Source organism: Aquarana catesbeiana, linkage group LG11 (assembly GCF_042186555.1).
Source record: "Aquarana catesbeiana isolate 2022-GZ linkage group LG11, ASM4218655v1, whole genome shotgun sequence".
Classification (NCBI taxonomy): domain Eukaryota; kingdom Metazoa; phylum Chordata; class Amphibia; order Anura; family Ranidae; genus Aquarana; species Aquarana catesbeiana.
In genome coordinates this window covers 109,509,542-109,537,462 of record NC_133334.1, presented here as the reverse complement: position 1 = coordinate 109,537,462, position 27,921 = coordinate 109,509,542, and the positions used below count along the sequence as shown (strand labels likewise).

The following is a 27,921-nucleotide window of genomic DNA, read 5'->3' as shown; positions in this document are numbered from 1 at the left end:
TGGCGGACTTGCGGTAGACTTTCTAACGAACGGACTTGCCTACATACGATCACACAAAAGTCCGACGGATTCGTACGTGATGACGTACACTGGACTAAAATAAGGAAGTTGATAGCCAGTAGCCAATAGCTGCCCTAGCGTGGGTTTTTGTCTGTCGGACTAGCATACAGACGAGCGGATTTCTGGGTCCGGCGTAGTTACGACGTAAAGATTTGAAGCATGTTTCAAATCTAAAGTCCGTCAGATTTGCGGCTGAAAAAGTCCGCTGAAAGTCCGGGGAAGCCCACACACGATCGGATTGTCAGCCAGCTTTGGTCCGTCGGCGTCCGTCGGACTTTTGTAGACGAAAAGTCCGACCGTGTGTACGCGGCATAAGTAGCAAATTCTTCATAATATAAACACCATGCCAAGTAATGTATTCTCCACTGCTTATAATCAAGATCACTCACCAAAGTTAGTGGCTGGTGATGAGGAACCAGCAAACATGCATTCTCCCTGAGCAGGGTGCAATACTCTGCAGATTCGTGATTGGTGATCTCAGACTTCCTCAGTTGTAATTAATCTTGACGTCCAACAGGTAGTTTCCTTTTCAAGGCACAATGGTCTGCAAATTCAAAAAATAGCCACTCCCAATTTTCCTCCACTTTTATATAATCAATCTTGCCAGAGAAGTATAACCCAAAATAAGACAAGCACAGCATAGCATAAAATCCTTTAAAAAGGTTTCTTATTTTATTAAACCACATAGCGCTCACATTTAAAAGTGTCTCCCGGAACTGGTAAAACAGGCATATGTTTTTCTTGTTAAAAAAAAACAGGCATATGTTATATTTGTTTGTCCCGGATCTCACGATCCCCAAGCAGATATCCAATGTAGCATGGTAACGATGCCTCCAACAGCTACACCCTAGGTACATTTCGTCGTCAGACTTCCTCACGGACATTTTTTTTTCTTTTTTCAGCATTATATTTTGGGACACTTCATGGACTTTTTTTGTTTTTTTTTGTTTTTTGGGGGTTTTTTTGTGTGTTGTTGTGATGTGTTTGTTTTTTGGCTTGATATAGATATACTTATGTAGATGTTAATGTGGGTTCGGTTACCCATTCTTTTATCACGTGTTGGTGTGGTCGCACGTCACAAAATATTTTTCATTTTTCTTTATCACATTTTTTAGATATTATTATCACTGTTACATTAGAAATTATTGGAGGATTGTGTTGGGTTAAAATTCCCTTTATTTTTGGATGGATTAGTTTAAAAAACTATATATGCTGGTTTGCAAATAGTTATATCTCAAGAGTTCTATGCCGCCTTCTGGATTACTACCTGTTCTCTACAATTTCATTAATGCCAATAAGTATAGCTTTTGTTTGTACTTCGATGCTCCAACAATTTACTTGCGGATCTCCAACACAGCAGCCCCTCCTCCCCCCTTGCCTGTTCACAGAATGCTTTGTATTCTGTGAACCAAAATCCTTCTAGTAATACAAAATGCTATTTACTTTCTCAGCAATGGTGTAGTAGAGGCTCCCAAACTGTATATTCTTTTTATTCAAATGTATTTTCTAAATTTACTTGTTAACTGCATAAATGACTATGTAGCCAGACAGTGTTGGGCTCTTTAGCAGTTTCGCAATCTAATCTGGCTATAGTAACGCCACTGCACTGGTTAAGTCTACCTTTTTGGACATTACAATGTATAATGTTGGGGCTAATCAATATTTTGCAGTGCAGTTTAACCTTGAACTGCATAGGGAGTTCTTTACTGTTAGACCAATTAAGATGTGGAACTTCTTTCCACAGTTGGAGACATCAGCGGGAAGTGTCAATAATTTCAAAATAACTCTTCAATGGGCATCTTAGTGAATATTGTAGTGACATAAATACATACACACTTATACACCCATATCCACATAGGTTGACCTGGATGGCGCTGATGCTTTATTCAACCCTACCAACTATATACTTATGTAACAATAATTTGGTAAAGCAAAGTACATAATCCCATGGCAAACAGTTAGTAAATGTTTCTTGTTCTGACTGCTGTAGGCTGCTGAAAGGAAAAATGTGATCCACTTTTCACTCCCTCTCCTGTCAGGACAACTGTTGTATGTCATAGCAGACGCTGCCTTTGAACGACTTTTAGATGATGTGCTAGTTCCAAGGCAGAGCACACCAGATGGGAAGACAATCAAGACTGCTTTATATAAGCCAGAAAGATTTTTGTGAACTGCTTAATTGTTCTGTGTTATATATATATATATATATATATATATATATATATATATATATATATATATATATATAATTTTTTTTTTTTTGCTAAGATTTGTAAGATGCTGAGATTTTAAATGTTTGCATAACCAGCAAATGTCAATACAATTCCATTTTTCTAGGTGAGTTTCCAACATGAATCATACCCAGCTCCCTCCACCGCAGGGATAGAGAAGCTCCATGCAGGTGAGGGGGCAGAAGTCCCCCTTGCACGTCAAGTGTTTATAGTCCAGGAGCTGGAGATCAGAGATAGGCTGGCTTCATCCCACATCAACAAGTTCCTGTATTTGTACACCAGTGAAAAAATGCCCCGTAGGGCGCACTCCAACATGGTAAGACCAGACTGAAAAATGAAATAAATGGGGACATTCAGTAGAGTTGTAAACTGGATGAGGCATTGGAAATTGTTCACAATAAAATAATTTAATCACTGTTCCACATCAGGCATTTATTTCATAGTATTAAAGTATAACTAAAGGCATAACTTTTTTTTTTTTTTTTTTAAATTTGGATAGAGTGGAGAGGGATTAGATCGCTTGTCAGTTTTTTTGCTGTCTGTGCCTCCATTAAGGAGATTCACCCTCTCTATTTGTCCTGTTTACCATTATTATTGAAAGTGAAAGTTAAAAAAATCCTAAATTTTGGATTGTCCCCAGAAAAGTAATAAAGGGGAAATCTTCCAATAGGGACACTAGTTTTGGTGACCTGGAGGTCCCCAAGGAAATCCCTTAAAGAGGAACTGCAGTCTCCTCACATAATTTGTAATAAAAACATCTTTTCCATTCTGAATCTTCCGTCCAACCACTTTGCATATTATTTTATATATACACTGTGACTCTGTACTTGCCAAATAGGCTGCAAAAATCTCCCTCCACTGAGTCTGGCTGTAACCATTTTAACTGTGGGCAGCTGAAGCTGCTGCCTGTTCACTTCCTGGGATAACACAGACACACAGAGGCACACCTCCACCTCTGCAGCTCTCATTGGCCCTCTTATGGCTCACCCCCCCCCCCCCCCCCCTTTCTGGCAAACTCTCACGAGAGTGAGAGACAGAGCTGTGCATGATGTCTTAGCCTAGGCTTTTTTACCAGATAAGAAACCGGAAGTGGGCTGTATAAGGTATTTACTGGCAGAAAAAAAAGTTTTACTATCCAAAGTTAAAACGACAAAGGCAGACGATTTAATAGATGGAAGGATAAAAAAATGACTGAAGTTACGCTTTTAATTTGCAGGGATTGGCTTGGGAACCCCCCATAGTTCTACTTTAAATCTGCACAAACATACAAAAGAAATAATTAATAGAACTGAAATGTTGTTTGAATATTGGCAGACTCAATTGTTAGCTGATCCCAGTAAAAAAGAATAACTGACATTCGTCAGTGATAAGGTTCTGATGCAGCTGTAATGGACATCCTATTACATTCATTATTTTCTTCTTTTTAGCAGAGGCTGTTCCAAGGGGGGTGCAAAACTCCGTATAACGCAATACAGTAGCATTTAGTGATGAAAATCTCCTTGTAACCCCAATTACTCTTCCTGTAACCTTAAAGCTGAATTTCACTCTAACAATAAAAAACTGCTAGGAGATGGAGATCTTTGCCTGGAGACATACAAAGTCTCTTTTGCCAAAATGTCTTCCTGCAGTGTATGCGCTTTGCCCTCCATCCTCCGTCCTGTGTTGGCTGTGACCTTTATCTGTAAAACACTGGCAGAATGGGTTAGATCGCTCAAAAAGGATCTCTTCACCAGTGGGGTAGATGACTTTTTAAATGAGAACGCACAACAATATTTGAGAGCTTTACTCTTCAGTTGTGATGGCCTGTTACAAGCATCTAAGCTTGTGTCCCGCATGGGTTCGAGGTCTATGCAGATGAGCAGAGCACTCTGGTTAAGGTACTGGCACTCTAATGCCATATCTGAGGAGCATCTGACTTGCTTGAGTCAAACAAAAATGCAGCGCTAGTGATTAATATAAAGACCGAAGGAAGAAATTAAGCCCTTACTAAAAAAACGACACTGAAAAAAAAGTCCACAATGTAAGTGCAATATTTTCTTCAGTGAACCAAAAATGGGAGAAATGACCACTCACCAGATCCCAATACTGTCTCAATCAAGAGAACAGCACATGCAGATTGTGCAGTATTAAATGCTGCACAATGCACATGTGCTGTTCTCTTGATTGAGACAGAATTGGGATCTGAGTGGTCATTTCTCCCATTTTTGGTTCACTGAAGAAAATATTGCACTCCTATGCACTTATATGGACTTACATTGTGGACCCTTTTTTTGTTTTTTTTTGGAAGAGCTTTATTTCTTCCTTCTGTCTTTATATTAATCACTAGCGCTGCATTTTTGTTTGACGTTTTCTTGAAGGGCTGTGCATTTCCCCTTTTTTTGCTAGTGGTTATGTGGGTGTTCTGGTGCTAATCTTTCATATTGTTTTTTCTTTGACATTGCTTGGCCTTTGAATTGTGAGTTATCTCTTTGGACCTACAATTGATATCATCATCAAAGATTCTATAGGAGGCCAGAGAATGTACACTGGCATCAGTCGAGGAGGCTGGTTGAACCCCATCCTTCTCCTTCATTTACTTCTGCAGTAGCTGTCCCCAGGTGTACACAATCTACCAGACAGCCCCTAGGGCTACAAATCAGACAAGCCGTGCCCCTCTAAAAAGCCTTCCCCAAAGGTATGCCCCCACTTTTACAAGTAGGGGCACTAATTCTAAATCATTCAGATGAGGAGGATACCCCTGTAGTCTCACAGGCCTGTCCCCTGCCTTTGGCACACCTTCAGCTGATCTCCTATCTTTTCTTTGCTTCTGCACAGATTAAAGCATTTTCCCTGCTTCCCTAAGTTTTCTCTCACGCCCAGTTTTTTTTGGTCTAGGCCAAGTTTTCTCCAGACCTCCTGGAGCTGTGGCCCATCTAGGCCTCCAACCTTTCCTTCAAGTGAATTCCCTTTCCTTGGATCAAGTAAAGCCCTTTAGGGATTCATGTTACTTCTCAATGTCCTACCCTTTTTAGAAGGACCCCCTTACCTACTAGTTGGTTGACTGGAAACAGCTCTGACTGTTCCACACCCAGATCATGCCCTGGATCTTCAGTGTCATCTAGAACAGTGGTTCTCAACCCTGTCTTCAAGTACCCCCAACAGGCCATGTTTTGGGAATTTCGGGAAGTTACCCCTCTCGCCCCCTTTGCAGGAGCGATGGGTGTTGGGGAACCCAGCTATCAGGGTAACTCTTTATTTCTCTTGTTTTGTTTTATTTTATTATTTTTTTTCAGCTCCCTTCTCAGCTGTTGCAGGTCTACTTCCTGTGTGGCCGAATGTATACTTCTCTATGGACCAGCTAGTTCCTGGTGTGATCTACCAGTCTCTTGATCAGGCAACTGATACAGATTCTCCTCTATACATATGAGGGATTTTCTCATTGAGGAATTACTACTGAGGTTCAGGTTTTCCAGTACAAGCAGTGATTCCTTCTGCATTGTAAAACAATTGGGCAAATCTCCTAGGTCACACCATTTTGGTGCTCCCCTGTCTTCAACAATAAGGGGGAATAGAAGTTCTTCCTGTATCAGAAGTAGTCGGGTTCCTGCGCTGATGATACCGTAAGTCATAGTCTCATCTGCACTGATCTTTTAGGGGCATTCCCTTGGAAACTGTTTCTCCTCACCTGGTATCTTCTGGGCATGGAGGAGAGACTCACCCATGGCCCCGTGCCTCCCTGGATTGTCAGGAGGCAGATCACTCTAGGTTCCTGCTGCAGGTATCCTCTGACAGAAACTGTGAATGCCTTTATAACTTCAGAGGCCTTAACCACCTGGTGTTAGGTCCTCTTTCATTGGATGATCTGCAGATTCCCTACCTAATAGGGGACTCGGCCTCATCCATTTTCAGATTAAAGTGTTGGTCCTTCATGTGACTCTTGGACTTCTTGCAGTCCTGTTTTCATTGGGCCTGTTAGTTGTTCGTTCCTCTGTTTCCTGGTCCTCAGTTGGACTGCTTTTGGACGTCCCAACAGTATCTGAATTCCCTTCTACCTGAGTAGATGAGAAATAAAAATATAAGATTTTTGCACTGTACCTAAAATCATTTTCTTGGAGTCCATTGAAGGAGATTGGTCCCAACCCTCTCTGTTTTAAACATGCTCTTGGTACTGCTTGTTACAAACTGAGGCTTTTTGAGTAGAGAAGAAGTTATCCTAGGGGCTGACCTACAGTTTTTTTATTTGTCTGTGTCCAGTCCTCCTGTAGTCAGTGTATCCTGACAATATCCAAATTCCTGTGTCTCCCAGCGCACTCCAAGAGAAGATTTTACAGTGTATATTTTTTTTTTTATTCTATTATCTGTATCTGTTCATGTTCTTGACCAGGGCCATGAGTCCAGACCCGACTGACTATCCCACCAGGAAGCTGTCAAAGCAGACAACTAATCATAGGCGGCGGAAACTTTTCCCACTTACGCAGCCACGTGTATACACGCCCCTTTTATACATTCAGCTGCAGGGCATGCCTCTGTCACCTATGATTGGCTGTCTGCTTTGACAGCTTCCTGGTGGGATAGTTCAATCTGGTTCGATCTTGTGTCCAAACATGCTGAGCTCATTTTTATTCTTAACCACATATGTTAATGTTCTTGTTTAGATCCCATTCACACATTTGCTTTAAATGATGCATTTTAGATACACACAGCATATAGTTTTGTATGCATAAAAATACATCGCTAGGAAACGATGGGGTCATACACACAGCTGTGTTTACAAACAAATATGTGCACAGTGTTTAGATGTTTAAATAGAAAAGGACAAAGCTGCATCTGGGGCCCTACATATCTGCAGATTTAATGCACATACATGCATAAAGCCATTAGAAGAATTGTACACTTTTAGACACAAGTATATGTGTATATTTTATGCACGATCTTCAGAAAATACACATATGCCCATGTGAATGAAGCCTTAGAGAGAGGATACATTTGTAGTAAAACATTGTTTGGCTACTTGAAATATGTGCTCTTTATATGCTGTCTTCACCTGTTTTATTTTCAACAGCTGTTTTATTTTTTAATAACCTTTAATTTTGTGACATTTGCTCTGAAGCTCACCATTAAAGCCCTCCATGTTCATCCTGAGGCTGGCTTGGGAGGACCTGAGTGTTGTCTTCGAATGTCCCTAATGCCCCTTCGCCTGAACATTGATCAGGTAACTATATTATCCTTTTGTTCTTATATGGGTACTCTCACACAATACATTACCCCCCAATCTCTCTTGCATTTTATACTTAGTCTTTTACATTGGCTTCCTTGTCATGATATTTCTGTTTTGTCCCTTTAGGATGCTCTCTTTTTTCTGAAAGACTTCTTCACCAGTTTGGCCTCTGGTATTCAACCTGTGGTTCCCATGGAGCTAGGTTCAGATGGTGGGTATTATGGGAAATACTTTATATAGTCAACAATTACTTGAGGCCAGCCAACCCTTACAAATGTATCCTTTTATTTGCAGTCATGCGTTCAGACAGCCATTGCAAGCAAAGTGCCTCAGAGTATGAATCAGGACTGGAAAACTCAATGGATTCAAATGAAGAGGACACATCATCTGTGAGCTCAGCATCTGATCAACCCATTTATTTCAGGTATAGTGAGCCCTAAGCTGCAGAAAAACTATGTGGAATGCAAAAAGAAAAATAATACAAGAGAGCTGTAATAAGACAATGTAATGTACAAGAGAGCAGTGCAAAGATTAAACACAAAGGGTGAGAGTCAAGGAGGCTGGCCCCACACCTCTGTGGGACAGTTTGCAATAGCAAAGAATTTATTCCAACAATATGAGCATGACATGCAGCACATAATACAGAAGATGTTGATGCGTTTCACACAACAATGGTTAATTATAATGTTACGATTAACCACTTTGTCGTGGGAAATAATGTTGGAGTAAACTCTTTGCTATTGGAATACGTCCTGCTGTGGTTTGTGGCCATCCTCTCTCTTTTTCCTATGTCTATGGTAGTGAGCTGGGCAAGCACCTACAAGTGAAGACCGTGAAGGGGATTATTTGTTACTCATCTGGAGCGGTGCTTCTTCCCTAAAATGTGAGATTGGAATCTGAAACTTGTATCAGAGCACCAGTGGGCCTTAAGTACATAGTGGGAAAGTGAAAACTTTGCACTATGACCTTATCTGTTCATGTTTGGTTAAGGCTACTTACTGCATAACATAGTGAGCTGTTCCAGCCATTAAAATAGCTCTGTACCCACAACTTATACAACTGGTTACAATTTCAGTTTGAGTCTAATTATAACCACACTTTTATCTATAGGGTGGTATTCCTTGTAGTCCTCAACTCTGCATGACCAGTATCTGAACTGGTGGCCTTATCCTACAGAAACCTTTTCTAGTTTAGCATAGCGACAAGGTGATGTTTAGGCCCAGGACTACTTCTTGCCGAAGGTAGTTCTGCCTTTCACCTCAACCAGGACATTGTTCTCACATTCCTCTATCTGGCTCCAGCTCATGAAAAAGAAAATTCCCTCCATTGTCTGGATATGTTCCAAGGGCTCTCCCTCAGTCAATGCTTCTCGGTCCACCATCTCTAGGTGATTTAGGCAGAACATCATCCAATTTATTCGCTTATCGGGTTGCTCCTTTTTTGTCTAGACACAACGAGTGCTTCTTGTTTTTGTTTTTTTTGCATCAAGCTACTTTTTTTCCAGTTTGCAAGGTTACCACCTGGTCTAGTTTTTTTCTGCCGGGAAAATATTTGGGCCTCTTCTGATGCCAACTTCAGGCATTAGGTCCTGCAAGCGGCTCTCTGTGGAAAATAAGGTACTCTCTGTGAGTACCACATTTTCAGTTGTTTTTTTCTCTGACTGTGTTGTTGGTTGCCAGTGTCCATTTCTACTGTAGGCAGCAGTATATCCCAACAGTCTAAAAATCCCCAGTGTCCCTCAATGACCTCCAAAAAAAAAGTATTTTACAGTGAGAACAAAAATCCTATTTCTGCTTATTTAGCGTATTCAACTTACACGACTAAAATAAATTAGGTGTTTTATGTGTGATTGTAGGAACTTGTTGCCACTAACTTTTTTTCTGATGTTTAAAATAATTTATAGAGATTAGACTCATCCAAAGCTTTGTGCATTTTGCAGCGCCAAGGCTAAAGGAGCATGCAGAAATAAAAACATCATGATTGGCTGTGACTCAGATATTTTATTGTATTTTGCATTTAGTTATTCATATGTTTAAAACGGAACTGAACTCAAGAAGCTGTCCACAAAAAAGGCTGGCAGAGGGCAAAGGACTAGTCACAAGTATTGCCTGCTGTTTCCCTGCATTTTTTTTCAATTACTGGCTTACCATGACTTGTTCTGTCTCCTGCAAGGAGAACAATGAGCAGCATGGTAGCGACATCATCAATTGTCATTTACAATTTCCTGTGATGAGCAGGAATGCAGCAATGCCTTGGATGCAGCAATGCCTTAGATCTTGCACTACAGATATATACTGTTTCCCCAAAAATAAGACCTACCCCGATAATAAGACCTAGCAGGATTTTCGGGGAAGGCTGCAATATAAGCCCTACCCCAAAAAAAAGCCCTAGTAAAGTTTGTTTTAAAAAAATGTAATCCACCTTGCCGAACGATTACACCGCTATAAGGTGTGTGTGTGTCTCCCTTTGTAACTGCATTGTGCAAATACTTTATTTACAGACTCGTCGGAGGTCTTCTTCTCTCCTCCTGGCTGACGTCTTCAGCGGGGATATCGGCTCTTGCCTCTTCTGCTCTCCTCCTGGCTGACGTCGGCAGCCCCTCCCTCTTCAGTGCACGGAGCGGGCTGATGTCAGCAGGGATCTCGGAGTGGAGAAGAGCTCAGGCAGTTCATGTGTCACCCAGGGGAGCTGTAACAAAAGGTATTTCCCTGAAAACAATTAGAAAGGGAGACACGCTGCACCCCATGCCTGCACAATTCCTACAAAATGGATTACATAATTCTATTATTTAGTATTTTAAGATGTTTTTGTCAAATACTGACTCCTGACCTGACGGGGAGGGGGAGAAGACAGGGGGACACAGGACATGGATAAATGACACAGCACAAGCACTATGCAATCTATCATGCTTTAAAGGAACAGGATTTTTTTTTTTTTTTTTTTTTAAGGTGACAACCACTTTAAGATCATTGTACCTGTACATACCATAAATAAATAAGACATCCCCTGAAAATAAGCCCTAGTGTGTTTTTGATTGCCAAAATAAATATAACACCCGGGCTTATTTTCGGGGAAACACGGTAGCTATGAGGCTGTAGCCACATGAGTTCCTGGGCACCCTCACATACAAGCAAGTGCACAGATTTTTTTAAGAAGAAATTCAAGACAGAGGGTCTTTATGTTACTGCATTTCTGCATGCCCTTATACCTAATCTCCATTGTTTTTGAGTTCAGTGCACCAAAAATGCATTGTCTATTACACTGGCACTCTGAGAAGAGTTTCTGTGAAATGGCTGTAGGACACAGCTGAGTCATTTACTCACAGTAATCTGTAAATGAATAAACTACAAGTCCCATCTACCACCGCAGAAGACAGCTTGTAGTTTTCAATGGACTGCAAGGGCGCTAAGGAGCGCCCGCCTTGTTCATTGACACTTCCTGAAGCTCTGAAACTGGCAGTCCATATGGGTTGATCACGGGTACAATGCTCTGCAGGCTCCTGTGAAAAAATAATAAATACAGATATTTCTTTCTCGAACATCACGGGACACAGAGCCACAGTAATTACTGATGGTTATATAGGTATCACTGGTGATTGGACACTGGCACACCCTATCAGAAAGTTCAACCCCCTATATAATCCCTCCCCTTGCAGGGATAGCTCAGTTTTTACGCCAGTGTCTTAGGTGATGGACGTGTAAAGATGTCCTGTGCTGAGCTCCAAGGGGAATATCCTATATCCTATACTGGGGCAAGCCAGGCAGACCGGATCCATTCAAAGTGTCCTTTTGTGGCTGAATTGGATGGTACCCAGCCTCGTGTCCGAAGAAACAAGGTTTTACCTGTAACGCTTCTCTTTTTAGAGGGCTGTACCCCGCATATTAGAAATTGTTTTTTCTAGCCTGATTTCTAGCCGGGTGCTTTACAGGGCCAGAACTGTGGATCTCCCTATTCGTAGGGGGCCCCAGTCTCTGACGTTTTTTTCAAATGGAGCCCACCATGAGAGGTGAAGATTGGGTCTGTATAACAGAACCCTGCAGCTGGATAAGGTAAGAGGAGATTCCACAGAATTTTTTAATTCTAGTAGGTTTTCTCCTTTAAGGTAAATGCATGCTATGCCTATTGTGACCACCAGGGGCTGCCAAGAGCACATACCTTCTCATGCTGATGTCGGTCTCAGTGTCTCATGCTGCACAGCTTCTCCGGCCGGCTCCAGGTAGAATGGGATGGGGGGATTTCTCCTTCACGAATGTTCCCCCCAGGCTAGGGGGGAGGCCACAGGTGTCTGTAAGGCGGTTGTACACCGCTCGAGCACCGCCGCCATTACAGGCGCAGGCCCATCACTGCCGGCCTCTCTCCTTCCTCCCCCAGCCTTTCCCCCATATTGTTTCCGGAGGGTCGGCCAGCGCGGGAAGCGCTCGTTTTTTCGAAATTCGAGAGGGGGGGGCGGTGGAGGGAGGGGCGGGGCGTCAGCACAGCATGCTCAGACGCCCACACAGGCCGGCTGCAGGCTATTTAAAGCACTCTGTACAGGCACACAGCCTTTGGAGGGACACAGAGCTGACGGTCGCATGTAAGGTGGGACACAGGCATTCTCCTAGGCAGCATTTACTAAGGTAACACCAGACTGGGCATTGGGTAGCAAGGCTTTTAGCCGGACTACATCGCTCAGCAGTCAGTGTTCATTTTGTGATACCTCCTCCTTGTTGCTTTGCACTGTGGGTAGAAGAGGTTCAAACACCCTAAGAACCACAGACTCTAGGGGATCTCGTTCGGGTTCTGAGGATCCCCTTTCTGCAGCATCCCATCCCCCCCCCCCCCTGAGGGGCCAGGGATGGCTAGCCAGAGGGAGCCATTGGGGTCAGGGGCTATATCTGCCTTCGGCACTTCAGCCCCTGTATACATTACACAGGAGGTTTTTTTCCTCAACCATTAGTGGTTTAGAGGAGAGATTAATGGCCGTGATTACATCTTCACTCGGTGGAAGAAAACGCACTAGGCCTTCCTCTGTTTCCCAAGACCCTCAGGCTGAGGAGCTCTGGGATAAAGGAGACAAATCCCTTTCAGAGGATCAGGATGAGATGGATGATTCCTCTTCGGAGGAATCAGGTGAAGAGGGACCCTCTGCGACTTCCCAGGAGGAGAAAGTCTTAGTGCAGATCCTTACTGGATTGGTCCGCTCCACATTTAAGTTGCCCATATCTGAATCAGTTAAAGAACCCTCTTCTTCTTTAGGGTCACTGAAACCTCCTCAAACAGCACATTCTTTTCCTGTTCATAATTTACTTGAAAAGCTCATTTATTCTGAGTGGGATCACCCAGATAAACGTTTTTTTCCGCCGAAAAAGTTTTCAACACTTTATCCGATGGAAGAAAAGTTTATTAAAGCGGGGTTCCACCCAAATTTTGAACATTATCTCTATGCATTCTCTTCCTTGCCTAGATGCTGACATGCTGTGTAAAAAAATTTAAATCGCCGTAATTACCTTTTTTTTTCTAATTTTCTTAGCACTTCCTGGTTTTCCTCCCATGGGAGTAGGCGTGTTTCTAGCCTCTCCCAGACCTCCCATAGTCCCCTGGGAGCTAGTCTCAGGCTTCCCAGCATGCATTGTGCAACAGCGTCATCACAACATCTCGGTGAATGCTGGGAGCACAGCATTCACAGCATCCAGGAAATACATGCTTGTGGGCTTCAAATGCCCACAATGAAGATGGAAACCGCCTTCAGTGAATTTTATAAGTTATTCTTTACAACGAAATCGGACACAGGCGGACTTATTACACAGAACATGTGAGTAGATAATCATGAGAAGAAAAGTTTGTGAATGAACTCCAAAAAAAAAAAACGATAGGTGGACCCCCGCTTTAAAACGTGGGGAATACTGGCCATTGATGCCGCCATTTCCTCTGTAAATAATAATCTGACTTGTCCTGTAGACAATGCTCAGATGCTCAAGGATCCTGTAGATAAAAGGATGGAATCCCTATTGAAGGATGTTTTCTCCTTGGCAGGTTCAGTGGCTCAACCTGCAGTTGCAGCGATTGGAGTCTGTCAATACTTAAGAGACCATGTTAAGCAGGTTATCAAAGTTTTTTACCTAAACAGCAGGCCCAGGGGTTGGCTAACTTTCCTACGTTGTTGACGCCATCAGAGATTCTATCGTGCAAACCTCTTGTCTTTCACTGGGGTTGGTGCATATACATAGAATCCTATGGTTGAAAATTTGGTCAGCCGAAGCACCATGTAAGAAGCTGCTGGCTGGGTTCCCATTTCGTGGTGCAAGGTTGTTTGCAGAAGACTTGGATGACTATATCAATAGAATCTCTGGTGGGAAAAGTACTCTCTCTTACCTGTCAAGAAGAAGAGGAAGCATCCCTCTTTCAAACGGACTCTGTCCCCAGCGCCAGGGGCTTCAGCCTCCAGGTAGTCTCGATGGCCTCCTCCGTCTGGTTCCAGAGACAAGAGTCAACCCCAGGGAAAGAAGAAGTCCTGGGGGAAGAAGCCTACTAGGCAAGACACTAAGACCTCTTCATGAAGGGGCGCCCCCACTCGCTCGAGGGGGGGGGGACTGCGACAGTTCTCAGAGCTCTGGCAGGAGGACTTCCAGGACAGATGGGTAATCTCCACTGTAACCTTAGGATACAAGCTGGAGTTTCAGGAATTTCCCTCTCCTCGGTTCCTCAGATCAAGTGTCCCCAGAGACCCAGAGAAGAAGCAGTCGCTTCTTCTAGCGTTAGAGCGACTTTTGTCGCAGGAGGTCATTATGATGGCTCCCGCAAAGGACCAGGGATTGGGCTTCTATTCCAACCTTTTTACGGTCCAAAAACCAAATGGGGATGTCAGACCCATTCTGAATTTAAGGGATCTGAACCGATTCCTAAGGATTCAGTCCTTCTGCATGGAATCAATTCGGACAGTAGTCTCCACCCTGCAGGGAGGAGAATTTCTGGCATCGATAGACATCAGAGATGCATATCTGCATGTGCCCATTTTTCCTGCTCATCAGAGGTTTCTGCGCTTCGAGATAGGAGGGCACCATTTCCGGTTTGTGGCTCTGCCTTTTGGGATAGCCACTGCACCTCAAGTGTTCACAAAGGTCTTGACCCGTCCTCTGGCCAGATAAAGGGCTCAGGGTATAGCTGTCATATCATACCTAGACGACCTGCTACTGATAGACCGGTCGGTAGCCTCCTTGAACGGGAATTTGAGAACCACAGTCAAGTATCTGGAACACCTAGGTTGGATCCTCAACCTAGAAAAATCTTTCCTAAAACCAGAAAGAAGACTGGAGTATTTGGGTCTGATCATAGATACAAGTCAGGAGAAAATATTTCTACCTCAGGCAAAGATCACTGCTTTAAGGGAGCTGATTCTGGCAGTCAGGACCAAGAAGGGTCCTTCTGTCCGCCTTTGTATGAGGCTGCTAGGGAAGATGATGTCTTCATTCGAAGCAGTTCCTTATGCTCAGTTTCATTCAAGACTGCTGCAACGCAGTATTCTGTCGGCCTGGAACAAGAAAGTTCAGGCATTAGACTTTCCGATGCAGTCTTATGCGGTGCGTCAGAGCCTCAGTTGGTGGCTCATTCCCGAAAACCTGCAGAAGGGGAAATCCTTTCTGCCGGTTACCTGGATGGTGGTAACAACAGATGCCAGTCTGTCAGGTTGGGGAGCAGTTCTGGAACAGTCTGCGGTTCAGGGGGTATGGTCCAAGACAGAGAGGACCTTACCCATCAACATTCTGGAAATCCGTGCGGTATATCTAGCCCTAAAGGCCTGGACTATCAGGCTACAGGGTTGCCCGGTCAGGATCCAGTCTGACAATGCCACAGCAGTGGCCTATGTCAGTCATCAAGGAGGCACCAGGAGCCGAGTTGCTCAACAGAGGTGAACCAAATCTTAGTCTGGGCAGAGAGGCATGTGCCATGCTTATCGGCAGTTTTCATTCCAGGGATAGAGAACTGGCAGGCGGACTATTTAAGTCGCCAGAAGTTACTTCCAGGGGAATGGTCTCTACATCCCGACGTCTTTTGGAACATATGCCAAAGATGGGGGGTCCCAGATGTAGATCTCTTTGCATCCCGATTCAACAAAAAGATAGGCAGATTTGTGGCAAGAACAAAAGATCCTCTTGCATGCGGGACGGATGCGTTGGTGATTCCGTGGCATCGGTTCTCACGGATTTATGCATTCCCGCCTATTCTGATACTGCCACGACTCCTTTGCAGGATCAGGCAGGAAAGGAAGTCAGTACTTCTGGTGGTCCCCGCTTGGCCCAGAATCACGTGGTATGCGGAAATAGTAAGGATGACTGTGGGTTCCCTGTGGACACTACCAGTACGCCCAGACCTGTTATCTCAAGGTCCAGTGTTCCATCCTGCCTTACAAACGCTAAATTTGACGGTTTGGCTATTGAGACCCACGTTCTGAAGAGCCGTGGGCTTTCAGGCTCTGTGATAAATACCTTGATCAATGCAAGGAAGCCAGCTTCCAGAATGATTTATCATAGAGTCTGGAAAGCTTATTTATCCTGGTGTGAATCCAGGGGTTGGCATCCCAGAAGATATGTGATACGTAGAATTCTTGATTTTCTACAATTGGGGTTAGAGATGAAGCTGGCCTTGAGTACCATCAAGGGCCAGGTCTCGGCCATATCAGTATTATTTCAATGGCCACTTGCTTCGCATTCTTTGGTCCGAAATTTTATACAGGGGGTGACGCGTCTTAATCCTCCGGTTAAGGCGCCCCTAAACCCCTGGGACTTGAACTTGGTTCTGTCTGTGTTACAGAAACAGCCTTTTGAACCAATAAGTCAGATTCCGTTTGGTCTTGTTGACAAGGAAGTAAATTTTTCTGGTAGCCATTTCTTCTGCTAGAAGAGTATCAGAATTAGCAGCCCTTTCCTGTAAGGAGCCTTATTTGATTGTACACAAGGATAGAGTGGTACTGCGCCCTCATCCTAGTTTTTTACCAAAGGTGGTTTCTGATTTTCATTTAAACCAAGCCATTGTTCTGCCTGCCTTTTTTCCAGATCCCTGTTCTCCGGAAGAGAGATTACTACATTCGTTGGATGTAGTAAGAGCAGTCAGGGCCTATCTGGAGGCAACTGTTCAGATTCGCAAAACGGATGTTTTGTTCGTGCTGCCAGAGGGTCCCAATAGAGGACAGGCAGCGTCAAAAGCTACCATTTCTAGATGGATTCGACAGTTGATTATTCAGGCTTACAGTTTGAAACAGAAGATTCCTCCGTTTCAGATCAAGGCACATTCCACAAGGGCTATTGGTGCTTCTTGGGCAGTGCATCACCGGGCCTCTATGGCTCAGATCTGCAAGGCCGCAACCTGGTCTTCAGTCCATACATTCACCGGATTCTATCAGGTGGATGTGAGAAGGCATGAGGATGTGTGCTGCAGGCAGCGGTACAGGGTCCTCAGGTCTGATTGCATCCTACTTGGTCGTGGTTCCCCCCCCTCAGATAAGCATTGCTCTGGGACATCCCATCAGTAATTACTGGGCTCTGTGTCCCGTGCTGTTCGAGAAAGAAAATAGGATTTTTTAAAACGGCTTACCTGTAAAATCCTTTTCTTTCGATGGATATCACGAGACACAGAGGTCCCGCCCCTCTTCTAATACACTATATTGCTTGGCTACAAAACTTAGGTATCCCTGCAAGGGGAGGGATTATATAGGAGGTTGAACTTTCTGATAGGGTATGCCAGTGTCCAATCACCAGTGATACCCTATATAACCCATCAGCAATTACTGTGGCTCTGTGTCCCTGATGTCCATCGAAAGAAAAGGATTTTACAGGTAAGCTGTTTTTAAAAATCCTATTTTTTTTCCTGCAAAAACATTTCAGAAAGGTGAACTTGGCCTTTAGGTAAGTTACAAGGGATGAAAGGGCAAGTGATTATTATAATGAATAAATGGAAATCATTTTTGATACAAACTGCTCTTTACCAAAAATGACTCTTCAAATGATTAGCTTTGAAATTAGTTTAAATCTATTTTCCACTGCTAACAATACAATTTGATATAATTTTCCTAGAGAATTTCGCTTCACGTCAGAGGTACCAATATGGCTAGACTATCAAGGCAAGCATGTAACCACAGAACAAGTGGTAAGTCTCAGATGCTGCGGGCAGAGCTTTGCTTTATTTAAAGCTAAAGTATGTTCAATCATTTCCCCACTATGTCAACAAATGTTAGCCTGTCATGTCTACCAAAAATTAGAATAACATTACTGGGGAAAAGCAGATCCTTTGGGGGTCTAGTTATAAAAAAAAAGGTGCTGTGCGAATGTCTAAGCATCTTCTCTTTGGGTCAAAACTTCTTTAAAGTGGTTGTAAATCCTTAGATATACTTAGTGAAGTAATTGGCCTCAGGGAATACACAGATATTAAACACATCCTCCTATATAAGTCGTACCTGTTTATCTGGAAACTTGTCTTCTCTACAGCCGTTCAAAGTCCAGAATTTATACAGACTATCTGAGCTTTCAGAAAGCAGGGGGCTGAGAGCTGAAGTTACGCTTTGCAGAACTCAGTGAGGAGAGCTCATTACGGCAGGTAAAATAAGTATTGAACACCATTTTTATACGTAAATATATTTCTAAAGGTGCTATTGATATGAAATTTTCACCACATGTCGGTAACAATACATGAAATCCATACATACAAAGAAACCAAAACAAATAAGTTCAGAAATGAAGTTATGTGTAATAAAATGGAATGACACAGGGAAAAAGTATTGAACTCGCTACTGAAACTTATTTAATATTTGGTACAAAATCCTTTGTTGACAGCTTCAAGACACCTCCTGTATGGAGAAACTAGTCGCATGTGTTGCTCAGGTGTGATTTTGGCCCATTCTTCCACACAAACAGTCTTCAAATCTCGAAGGTTCCGTGGGCCTCTTCTATGAACATTGATCTTTAGTTCTTTCCATAGATTTTCTATTGGATGAAGTCAGGTGATTAGCTGGGCCATTCTAGCAGCTTTATTTACATTCTTTGCAACCATTTGAGAGTTTCCTTGACTTTGTGTTTGGGATCATTGTCTTGCTGAAATGTCAACCCTCATTTTATCTTAATCGTCCTGGTAGATGCCAGAAGATTTTTATCAAGAATGTCTTTGTACATTTTTCCATTCATCCTTCCTTCAATGATTTGAAGTTTGCCAGTACCTTATGCTGAAAAACAGCCCCACACCATGATGGTCCCCACCTGAGTGTGCATACAGGTCATGGCAGTTGAGTGCATTACTTATTCTTTTCTTTGAAACAATTGTACTTGCTAATTCCAGGTCTTTCTGAAGCTCTCCACAAGTGGTCCTTGGCTCTTGGACAACTCTTCTGATAATTCTTTCACTCTCCTGTCAGAAATCTTGCAAGGAGAACCTGGTTGTGGCCGGTTTATGGTGAAATTATGTGCTTTCTACTTCCGGATTATGGCCCCAACAGTGCTCACCGGAGCATTCAGAAGTTTAGAAATCCTTCTCTAACCAATGCCATCAGTATGTTTTGCAACAATAAGGTTGCAAAGGTCTTGAGAGAGCTCCTTGCTTTTACCCATCATAAGATGTTTCGTGTGTGACACCTTGGTAATGAGACACCTTCTTATAGGCCATCAGTTGAGACTGAACCAGCTGATATTATTTTGCACTGACAAGGGGCAGGATTGCTTTTTAATTACTGATTTCAGCCGGTGTCTTGGTTTTCCATGTCTTTTTGCACCTCCCTTTTTTCATGTGTTCAATACTTTTTTCCTGTGTCAGTCCATTTTATTACACATAACTTCATTTCTGAACTTATTTGTTTTGGTTTCTTTGTATGTATGGATTGCATAAGTTGTTACCAACATGTGGTGAAAATTTCATGTCAATAGCACCTTTAGAAATATATTTACCTAGAAAAATGGTGTTTAATATTTTTTACCCGCTGTATATTCAATTTAGAAGAAGCATGTGACAGTGAATGATATGGGCAGGGCTATACTACCTAGCAAAATACCAAGCAAAACCAGTGACTAATGTTTGGTATAAGTTTGTTGTTATTGGACACGCACTATATTACCAAAAGTATTGGGACGCCTGCCTTTACACGCACATGAACTTTAATGGCGTCTTAGTCTGTAGGGTTCAATATTGAGTTGGCGCACCCTTTGCAGCTATAACAGCTGCAACTCTGGGGAAGGCTGTCCACAAGGTTTAGGAGTGTGTCTATGGGAATGTTTGACCATTCTTCCAGAAGCACATTTGTGATGTCAGGCACTGATGTTGGTTGAGAAGACCTGGCTCGCAGTCTCCACTTTGATTCATCCCAAAGGTGTTCTTTCGGGTTGAAGTCAGGACTCTGTGCAGGCCAGTCAAGTTCCTCCACCCCAAACTCATTCATCCATGTATTTATGGACCTTCCTTTGTGCACTGGTGCGCAGTCATTTTGGAACAGGAAGGGGCCATCCCCAAACTGTTCCCACAAAGTTGGGAGCATGAAATTGTCCAAAATGTCTTGGTATGCTGACACCTTAAGAGTTCCCTTCACTGGAACTAAGGGGCCAGGCCCAACCCCTGAAAAACAACCCCACGCCATACTCCCCCACCCCATCCCCCCTCCACCTCCATCAAATAAATTGGACCAGTGCACAAAGCAAGGTCAATAAAGACGTGGATGAGCGAATTTGTGATGGAGGAACTTGAGTGGCCTGCACAGAGTCATGACCTAAACCTGATTAGAAAACCTTTGGGATGAATTAAAGTGGAGACTGCAAGCCAGGCCTTCTCGTCCACATCAATACCTGACCTCACAAATGTGCTTCTGGAAGAATCGTCAAACATTCCCATAGACACACTCCTAAACCTTGTGAACAGCCTATACAGAAGAGTTGAAGCTGTTATAACTGCAAAGGGTGGACCAAAGCAATATTGAACCCTACAAACTTATGCCATTTAAAGTTCATGTGCGTGAAAAGGCAGATGTCCCAGTACTTTTGGTAATATAGTGTATATTCCCATGACCTAAAGCAATAATAGTTTTTGGTCTTTGTAAAGTCAATTTCTTGGAGTCCATTTAGGGGGATATGGGAAGTTTTTCACCTTCAGGTTATATTGCAACCTACAGGGGGATTGGATACTGCCAAACAACAAACAAAACAAAACGAACACTAGGGCCCCTTTCACACTGGGGCGGTTTGCAGGCGTTATTGCGCTATAGCCGCGCTATACGAGGGGTTTTAACCCTTTTTCGGCCGCCAGCAGGGGGTTAAAACCGCACCGCTAGCGGCCGAATACCGCGGTAAAACAGCGCTAAAAATAGCGCTGTTTTACCGCCGACGCCCCCTACCGCCTAAGGCCCCTTTCACACTGGGGCGGTTTGCAGGCGCTATTGCGCTAAAAATAGCGCCTGCAAACCGCCCCTAAACAGCCTCCGCTGTTTGTTCAGTGTGAAAGCCCGAGGGCTTTCACACTGAAGCGGTGCGCTGGCAGGAGAAGAAAAAATCTCCTGCAAGCCGCATCTTTGGAGCGGTGAAGGAGCGGTGTATTCACCGCTCCTAAACCGCTCCTGGCAATTGAAATCAATGGGACAGCGCGGCTATACCGCGGTAATATACGAGGGGTTTTAACCCTTTTTCGGCCGCCAGCGGGGGGTTAAAACCGCACCGCTAGCGGCCGAATACCGCAGTAAAACAGCGCTAAAAATAGCGCTGTTTTACCGCCGACGCCCCTTACCGCCCCAGTGTGAAAGGGGCCTTACCCCTCCTATGAACAGCATGCCTCAGTTTTGTAGCAAGGCAGTACTGAGAGCATGATCATAAACACAGATCGGTGTTCCTCAATGCACTCCAAGTCAATAAAAGGTTTTTTTTACCTTAATGCATTCCCTGCATCAAGGTTAAAAATTTCTGTGCCTATGATTCCCCCCAGCCCTGCTTATACTTACCTGAGCCCCACCTCAATCCAACGATGTGATCAAGAGTAGCGACTCTCTCTGCTCTCTCCCTCTTGAGCCCACCCGAGTGCCCCCATAGGATGCGACTTCCTGGGGGGGGCATTTGCATAAGAGGAGCGCCACACAGGAATCTACAGTGCATCCGGAAAGTATTCACATCGTTTCACTTTTTCCACATTTTGTTATGTTGCAGCCTCAGACCCATGTTAACACAGGGGCGACTTGTCAGGCGACATAGCTGCCTGACAAGTCGCGCTCCATTCTGTACAATGGAACCATTCTAATAGGAGCGACTCAAGTCGCTCCAACTTAGAAACAGGTTCCTGTACTACTTTGGGGCGACTTCGGAGGGGCTTGCATTGACTTCTATACAGAAGTCATTTTGCAAGCCGCACTGAAGTCCCGCTGTGAACCAGCTCTTATTCCAAAATGGATTAAATTTGTTATTTTCCTCAAAATTCTAAAAACAATACCCCATAATGACAACCTGAAAGGCCCCTTTCACACGGTACGGATCCGTGTTGATCCGCCCCGTGTTTATCCGCTGCTCAGCGGGGATCGCTCCGCTTTCCCCAGCTGAGCAGGCAGATGACAGGGCGGGACCCGCACACTGTGCAGGGACCGCCCTGTCAGATCTCCGCTCTCCCCTATGGGGGATCGGAGGAACACGGACCGTCTGTCCGTGTTCCTCCGATCCGCTCTGCAGATGGATAGAAAAATAGGATTTTCTTCCGTCCGCAGAATCGAACGAGAGCGGAGGCGGACGACATCGGGTGTTAGCGGATGTACATCCGCTGACACCCGCTATCCCATAGGGATGCATGTATGTCCATATTTCATCCGAAAACGGATGGATGAAATACGGACATACTGTCCGCATGTGTGAAAGGGGCCAAAGAAGTTTGTTTGAAATCTTTGCAAATGTGTTTAAAAATAATGAAAAAAATCACATGTACATAAGTATTCATAGCCTTTGCCATGACACTCAAAATTGAGCTCAGGTGCATCCAATTTCCATTGATTATCCTTGATGTTTCTACAACTTGATTGGAGTCAAGGCACACACCTGTATATAAGGTCCCACAGTTAGAGGTTGATTACAGCTGGACATTTTTGTTTTCTTCTTCCTGCAAGGTAAAGTCATAATGTGCTAGTATACACTGCATACTAAGACATTATGTGAAACTTACCTGAAAATGAAGCTGTTCCAGTGCCGCAATGTAGCTGCTTCCATTTTCACCCGTCTTCCTTCTGGTTTCTTTGGCATGCGCACGGGAGCCGCCGTTCATGGCACGGGGCTCGGAAGGAACAGCACCCTTGGCCGTTCCTTCAGAGGGCATGCGCCAGCGCTGTCACTGGCTGCATGGAATGTAAATATCTCCTATACAGTGCAAGTTTAAGAGATATTTACACTACCTATAGGTAAGCCTTATTATAGGCTTACCTATAGGTAAATGTCAGCAGAGGAAGTTTACTTCCTCTTTTAACAGTGCATTTCAGAGCACAAACCAAGTCATGAATTCCAAGGAATTTTCTGTAGACCTCCAAGACAGAATTGTATCATGGCACTGATCTGGTGAAGGGTACAGAAAATTTCAGCAGCATTGAAGGTCCCAAAGCACAGTTTACCATCATCTGTAAATGGAAGAAGTTTAGAACCACCCGGACTCTTCCTAGAGCGGGCCGCCTGGCCAAACTGAGCGAACAGGGGAGAAGGGCTTTAGTCAGGGAGGTGACCAAGAACCCGATGGTCACTCTGACAGAGCTCCAGAGTTTATTTGTGGAGAGAGGAGAACCTTCCAGTAGAACAACCATCTCTGCAGCACTCCGCCGATCAGGCCTGTATGGTAGAGTGGCCAGACGAAAGCCACTCCTCAGTAAATGGCACATGAGAGCCCGACTGGAGTTGGCCAAAAGACACCCGAAGGACTCTCAGGCCATGAGAAACAAAATTCTCTGGTCTGATGAAACAAAGATTAAACTCTTTGGCCTGAATGGCCAGAGCATCTTGTCTGGAGGAAACCAGGTACCGCTCATCACCAGGCCAATACCATCCCTACACTGAAACGTGGTGGCAGCATCATGCTGTGGGGATGTTTTTCAGCGGCAGGAACTGGGAGACTAGTCAGGATTGAGGCAAAGATGAATGCAGCAATGTACAGAGACATCTTTTATGAAAACCTGCTTCAGAACGCTCTAGACTTCAGACTGGGACGAAGGTTCATCTTTCAACAGGACGATGACCCTAAGCACACAGCCAAGTTAACAAAGGAGTGGCTACGGGACAACCCTGTGAATGCTTTTGAGTGGCCCAGCCAGAGCCCAGACTTGAACCCGATTGAACATCTTTGGAGATATCTGAAAATGGCCGTGCACCGAAGTTTCCCATCCAACCTGATAAAGCTTGAGAGGTCCTGCAATGATGAATGGGAGAAACTTCCCAAAAATAGGTGTGCCAAGCTTGTAGCATCATACTCAAAAAGACTTAGGGCTGTAATTGGTGCCAAAGGTGTTTCAACAAAGTATTGAGCAAAGGCTGTGAATACTTATGTACATGTGATTTTTTTTATTTTTTATTAAATTTGCAAAGATTTCAAACAAACTTCTTTTGCGTTGTCATTATGGGTATTGTTTGTACAATTTTGAGGAAAATAATGAATTTAATCTATTTTGAAATAAGGCTGTAACACAACAAAATGTGGGAAAAGTGAAGAGCTGTGAATACTTTCCGGATGCACTGTACTACAACAGGAGCTACATTGGACACTTCCACTACACAGATCTTAATCAAAGAATGAAAGGCCAAGGTCAAAGAAATAAGATAGAAGAAGGTCAGAAACCTGTGCTTTGAAAGTGCTGAGAATAGAACACTGGTCCAGGCCCAGTTGAAAGGAGAGAATTCATCCTATGGAGAAACTCCTAGGGTGGAAGTCCCAAGACTCACACTAAGCGAAGTATGCTTTCCATGTCTGATGGTAGACCTTACAGAAAGTAGACTTTTTGGCTTTAACATTATAGGAGACACTGATTTAGGGATCGCCCTGTCTCTTAGAAACCGGGCTTCAAAAAATGCCATTAAAACCAGCAACCATGAAGCAGGATGGTAAATCTGTGCTGGAGACTGCTGGAGACAGCAAGTCAAGATGATCTCGTGCGATATAGGCCACTGTGCATCCACCAGGAAACTTACAAGATCTGTATACAACTTCCACTTGGCCAATCTGGAGCAATGAGAGTTACTGGAATGCCCTACATTTGAACTGTGTAGCAGATGCAGAAGAAGAAAGGAGGAAGGGCATAGATCTGGTAGTAATGAACTCGGAGTCACCATAGCATCCACTACTTCTGCTAGAGGATCCCTGTACCTGGAGGCAAACCTGTCCAGTTTGTCAAACCTGGAAACCTGGAGGTCCACATCTGACATCACAGGTCCTGGAACACCTCCAGGTGTTGGGGACCTTTCCCCCAGGTCTAGACATTTCTAGCTGAGAAAGCCTGCCTGCCATTTGTCCATGCCTGGAATGTGAAGTTATGTTCAGAACAGGATGCAGTGTACCTACAAGAAAGCTTTTGTTTCCTCATGGTTGACGTAAGCCACCACTGTTGTAGATCAGATGATCCTCCAGCAGGTTGGTCTAACACCAGAAAGACAGCCAAGTCTCCCAAAGCTGTAGGATTTTGATTAGGAGATGAGATGACCAAGTTCCCTGCACTGTCAGGGTGCCCAGGACTCCTCCCTAGCCCAGCTAACTGACATCTGTTGTGAGGTTCTTCCAAAGAACTAGAAGGAAGAACACAGAATGCATTTTAGAAGTCTGGTGTAAAACTGGGCATAGCCAAGTCCATATCTTTATCTGCAATTTTTGGGACAATGACATATAGGGGGGAATTTACTAAAACTGGAGAGTGCAAAATCTGGTGCAGCTCTGCATAGAAACCAATTAGCTTCCAGGTTTTTTGTCAATTTTTGCTTAATTGAACAAGCTGCATTTAGAATCTGATTGGCTACCATGTACAGCTGCACCAGATTCTAAGTGCTCTGGTTTTAGTAAATCTCCCACATGGAGTCGTCATATTCTCTTTACCAACATACCATTGTTATAACAGTGACTGGCCACTGTATACAGAAGGTTCTGTGTTTTTTGCATTATAACCTTGTATGATAAGGTAAGAGAAATATGTTAAACTCCTAGGAATTTCTAATTTCTCCATTTTTGGCTCCTAAAACGTGAGCTGATCTTTATCTGAGTCATGGAAATCCAATAAACAACCTAAGGCCGTTCACCAAAAAGATGAGCTTTTTGCAAAACCCTCATATTTGTGCAAGATTATATTAAATGTGTTTTTAGGTCCAGGAAATATAGGCATATACTTTGTGTGCATTTGTTTGGATATCTGAGACAAAAATGTCTGTCAACAGAACATTTCTCCACACATTGCTATGGGACTTTCAGATGGTATTTTGTTAACTTCAGACTAATTACCTTTTCCTTTTGGCTTGAACAGTGGTATCCATGGTAACCTGGTATCCATTGTTATTGAGTTTTTTTTTCTTATGATAGACTCTTACAGATGAAAAAGAAAATGCAAGAAATGTGTGTAAATTTTCAGCTGGGAAGATAGTCTGGCATGCCATTGCACTGATGTTTAACCACATCAATACTGAGCACTTTCACCACCTTCCTTCCCAGACCAATTTACAGCTTTCAGCGCTCTCGCACTTTCAATCACAATTGCGCGGTCATGCAGTGCTGTACCCAAATGAAATTTTTATCATTTTGTTTACACAAATAGAGCTTTCTTTTGGTGGTATTTATTCACGACTCTGTTTTTTATTTTTTGCGATATAAGCGAAAAAAGAGCGGAAATTTGAAAAAAAAACAACAATATTTTCTTTCTATTTTAAAAGAAATCCAATAAAATCGAATTTTGTCATAAATTTAAGCCAAAATGTATTCTGCTACATGTTTTTGGTAAAAGAAATCCCGTTAAGTGTATAATAATTGGTTTGTGTGATCACGGACAGATGTATGCAAATGATCATGTACAGATGTGCGCAGGTGATCTTGGACATATGTGTGCAGATAATCATTGGGACATGTGATTTTACTGTTACATATGTGGGGGACAGGTGTTTTTACTATGTGGGGACACTACATCAGGTGAGAGGCCATTTGTTACCGTGGTGGTGGGCACCTGGAATCACCGTTTGTGTCAGCATGCAGTCTCCTACACTTTGAAGATTTATGTGGACTGGAATCATGGACTGATTGTTTACACACTGTGGTGGATCATATTGTGCTTTATCCTGTCTTTTTTAGCTCGCATTTCTATTCCCTATCTTGTATGTTCTATTAGCGCTGCACTTTCTGTTTTAATGTGTACTGAGGGATTTGAACTTTGACCCTGGTGTTCAGCTGCTGTTCTTGTTGTTTTTACATTTTGCGCTGATTCATTTTTTATCTATTTTTATTGGATATGTTATAGTGCTAGTTCCACTGGGTTTGTATGCCAAATTTGGGGTTCCTAGCACCAAGTGGCCCAGAGATACGGAGCCCCAAATTAGGTTCAGAAAATGTCAAGCACTTTTCTGCAGCAGAGAATGACATTTTCTGAACCGAATTTGGGGCCCCATATCTCGGGGCCACTTGATGCTAGAAACCCCAGCTAGTGCTAGTTCCACTGGGCACACCAAATTTGGGGTTCCTAGCACCAAGTGGATACGGGGAGATACGGGGCCCCAAAGTCGGTTCAGAAAATGTCATTCTTTGCAACAGAAAAGTGCTTGACTCGAGTATAAGCCGAGGGGGGCACTTTCAGCACAAAAAAATGTGCTGAAAAACTCTGCCTATACTCGAGTATATACGGTATGTATATATTATACACACTACTGTGCAAACATTTTAGGCAGGTGTAAAAAAATGCTGTAAATTAAGAATGCTTTCAGAAATAGAAGTGCTAAGTTTTTAGTTTTTATCAATTAACAAGATGAAAAGTAAATGAGCAGAAGAGCATTTCAAATCAAATCAATATTTAGTGTGACCTCCTTTTACCTTCAAACCAGCATCAACTCTTCTAGGTACACACACACAGTTTTTGAATGAGCTCATCAGGTAGGTTGTACCAAACATCTTGGAGAACTAACCACAGCTCTTCTGTGGATGTAGGCTGCCTCAAATCCTTCTGTCTCTTCATGCAATCCCAAACAGACTCGATGATGTTGAGATCAGGGCTCTGTAGGGGCCAAACTACCACTTTCAAGACTTCTCCCTGTTCCATATACTGAATATAGTTCTTAATGACATTGGCTGTACGTTTGCGGTCATTGTCCTGCTGCTGAATACATTTGGGGCCAATTACATTAACCACTTGCACCCCTTTCCTGCCCAAGCCATTTTTCAGCTTTCAGCGCTGTCGTACTTTGAATGACAATTGCGTGGTCATGCTACACTGTACCCAAACAAATTTTTTTGTTTACCATTTTCTTCACA

The 27,921-nt window shown here is 43.4% G+C and overlaps 1 protein-coding gene across 1 annotated transcript in view; it reads left to right on the top strand.

The window, feature by feature from the left end:
- Positions 1-27,921, top strand: part of ATG2A (autophagy related 2A) — a 214,730-nt gene that overhangs the window by 169,122 nt on the left and 17,687 nt on the right. The window contains exons 34-38 of the mRNA XM_073604869.1: positions 2,398-2,607; positions 7,381-7,482; positions 7,615-7,699; positions 7,783-7,912; positions 17,535-17,607. Of these exons, the coding sequence (XP_073460970.1) occupies positions 2,398-2,607; positions 7,381-7,482; positions 7,615-7,699; positions 7,783-7,912; positions 17,535-17,607 (600 nt within the window). The remainder of the gene's footprint in view (positions 1-2,397; positions 2,608-7,380; positions 7,483-7,614; positions 7,700-7,782; positions 7,913-17,534; positions 17,608-27,921) is intronic.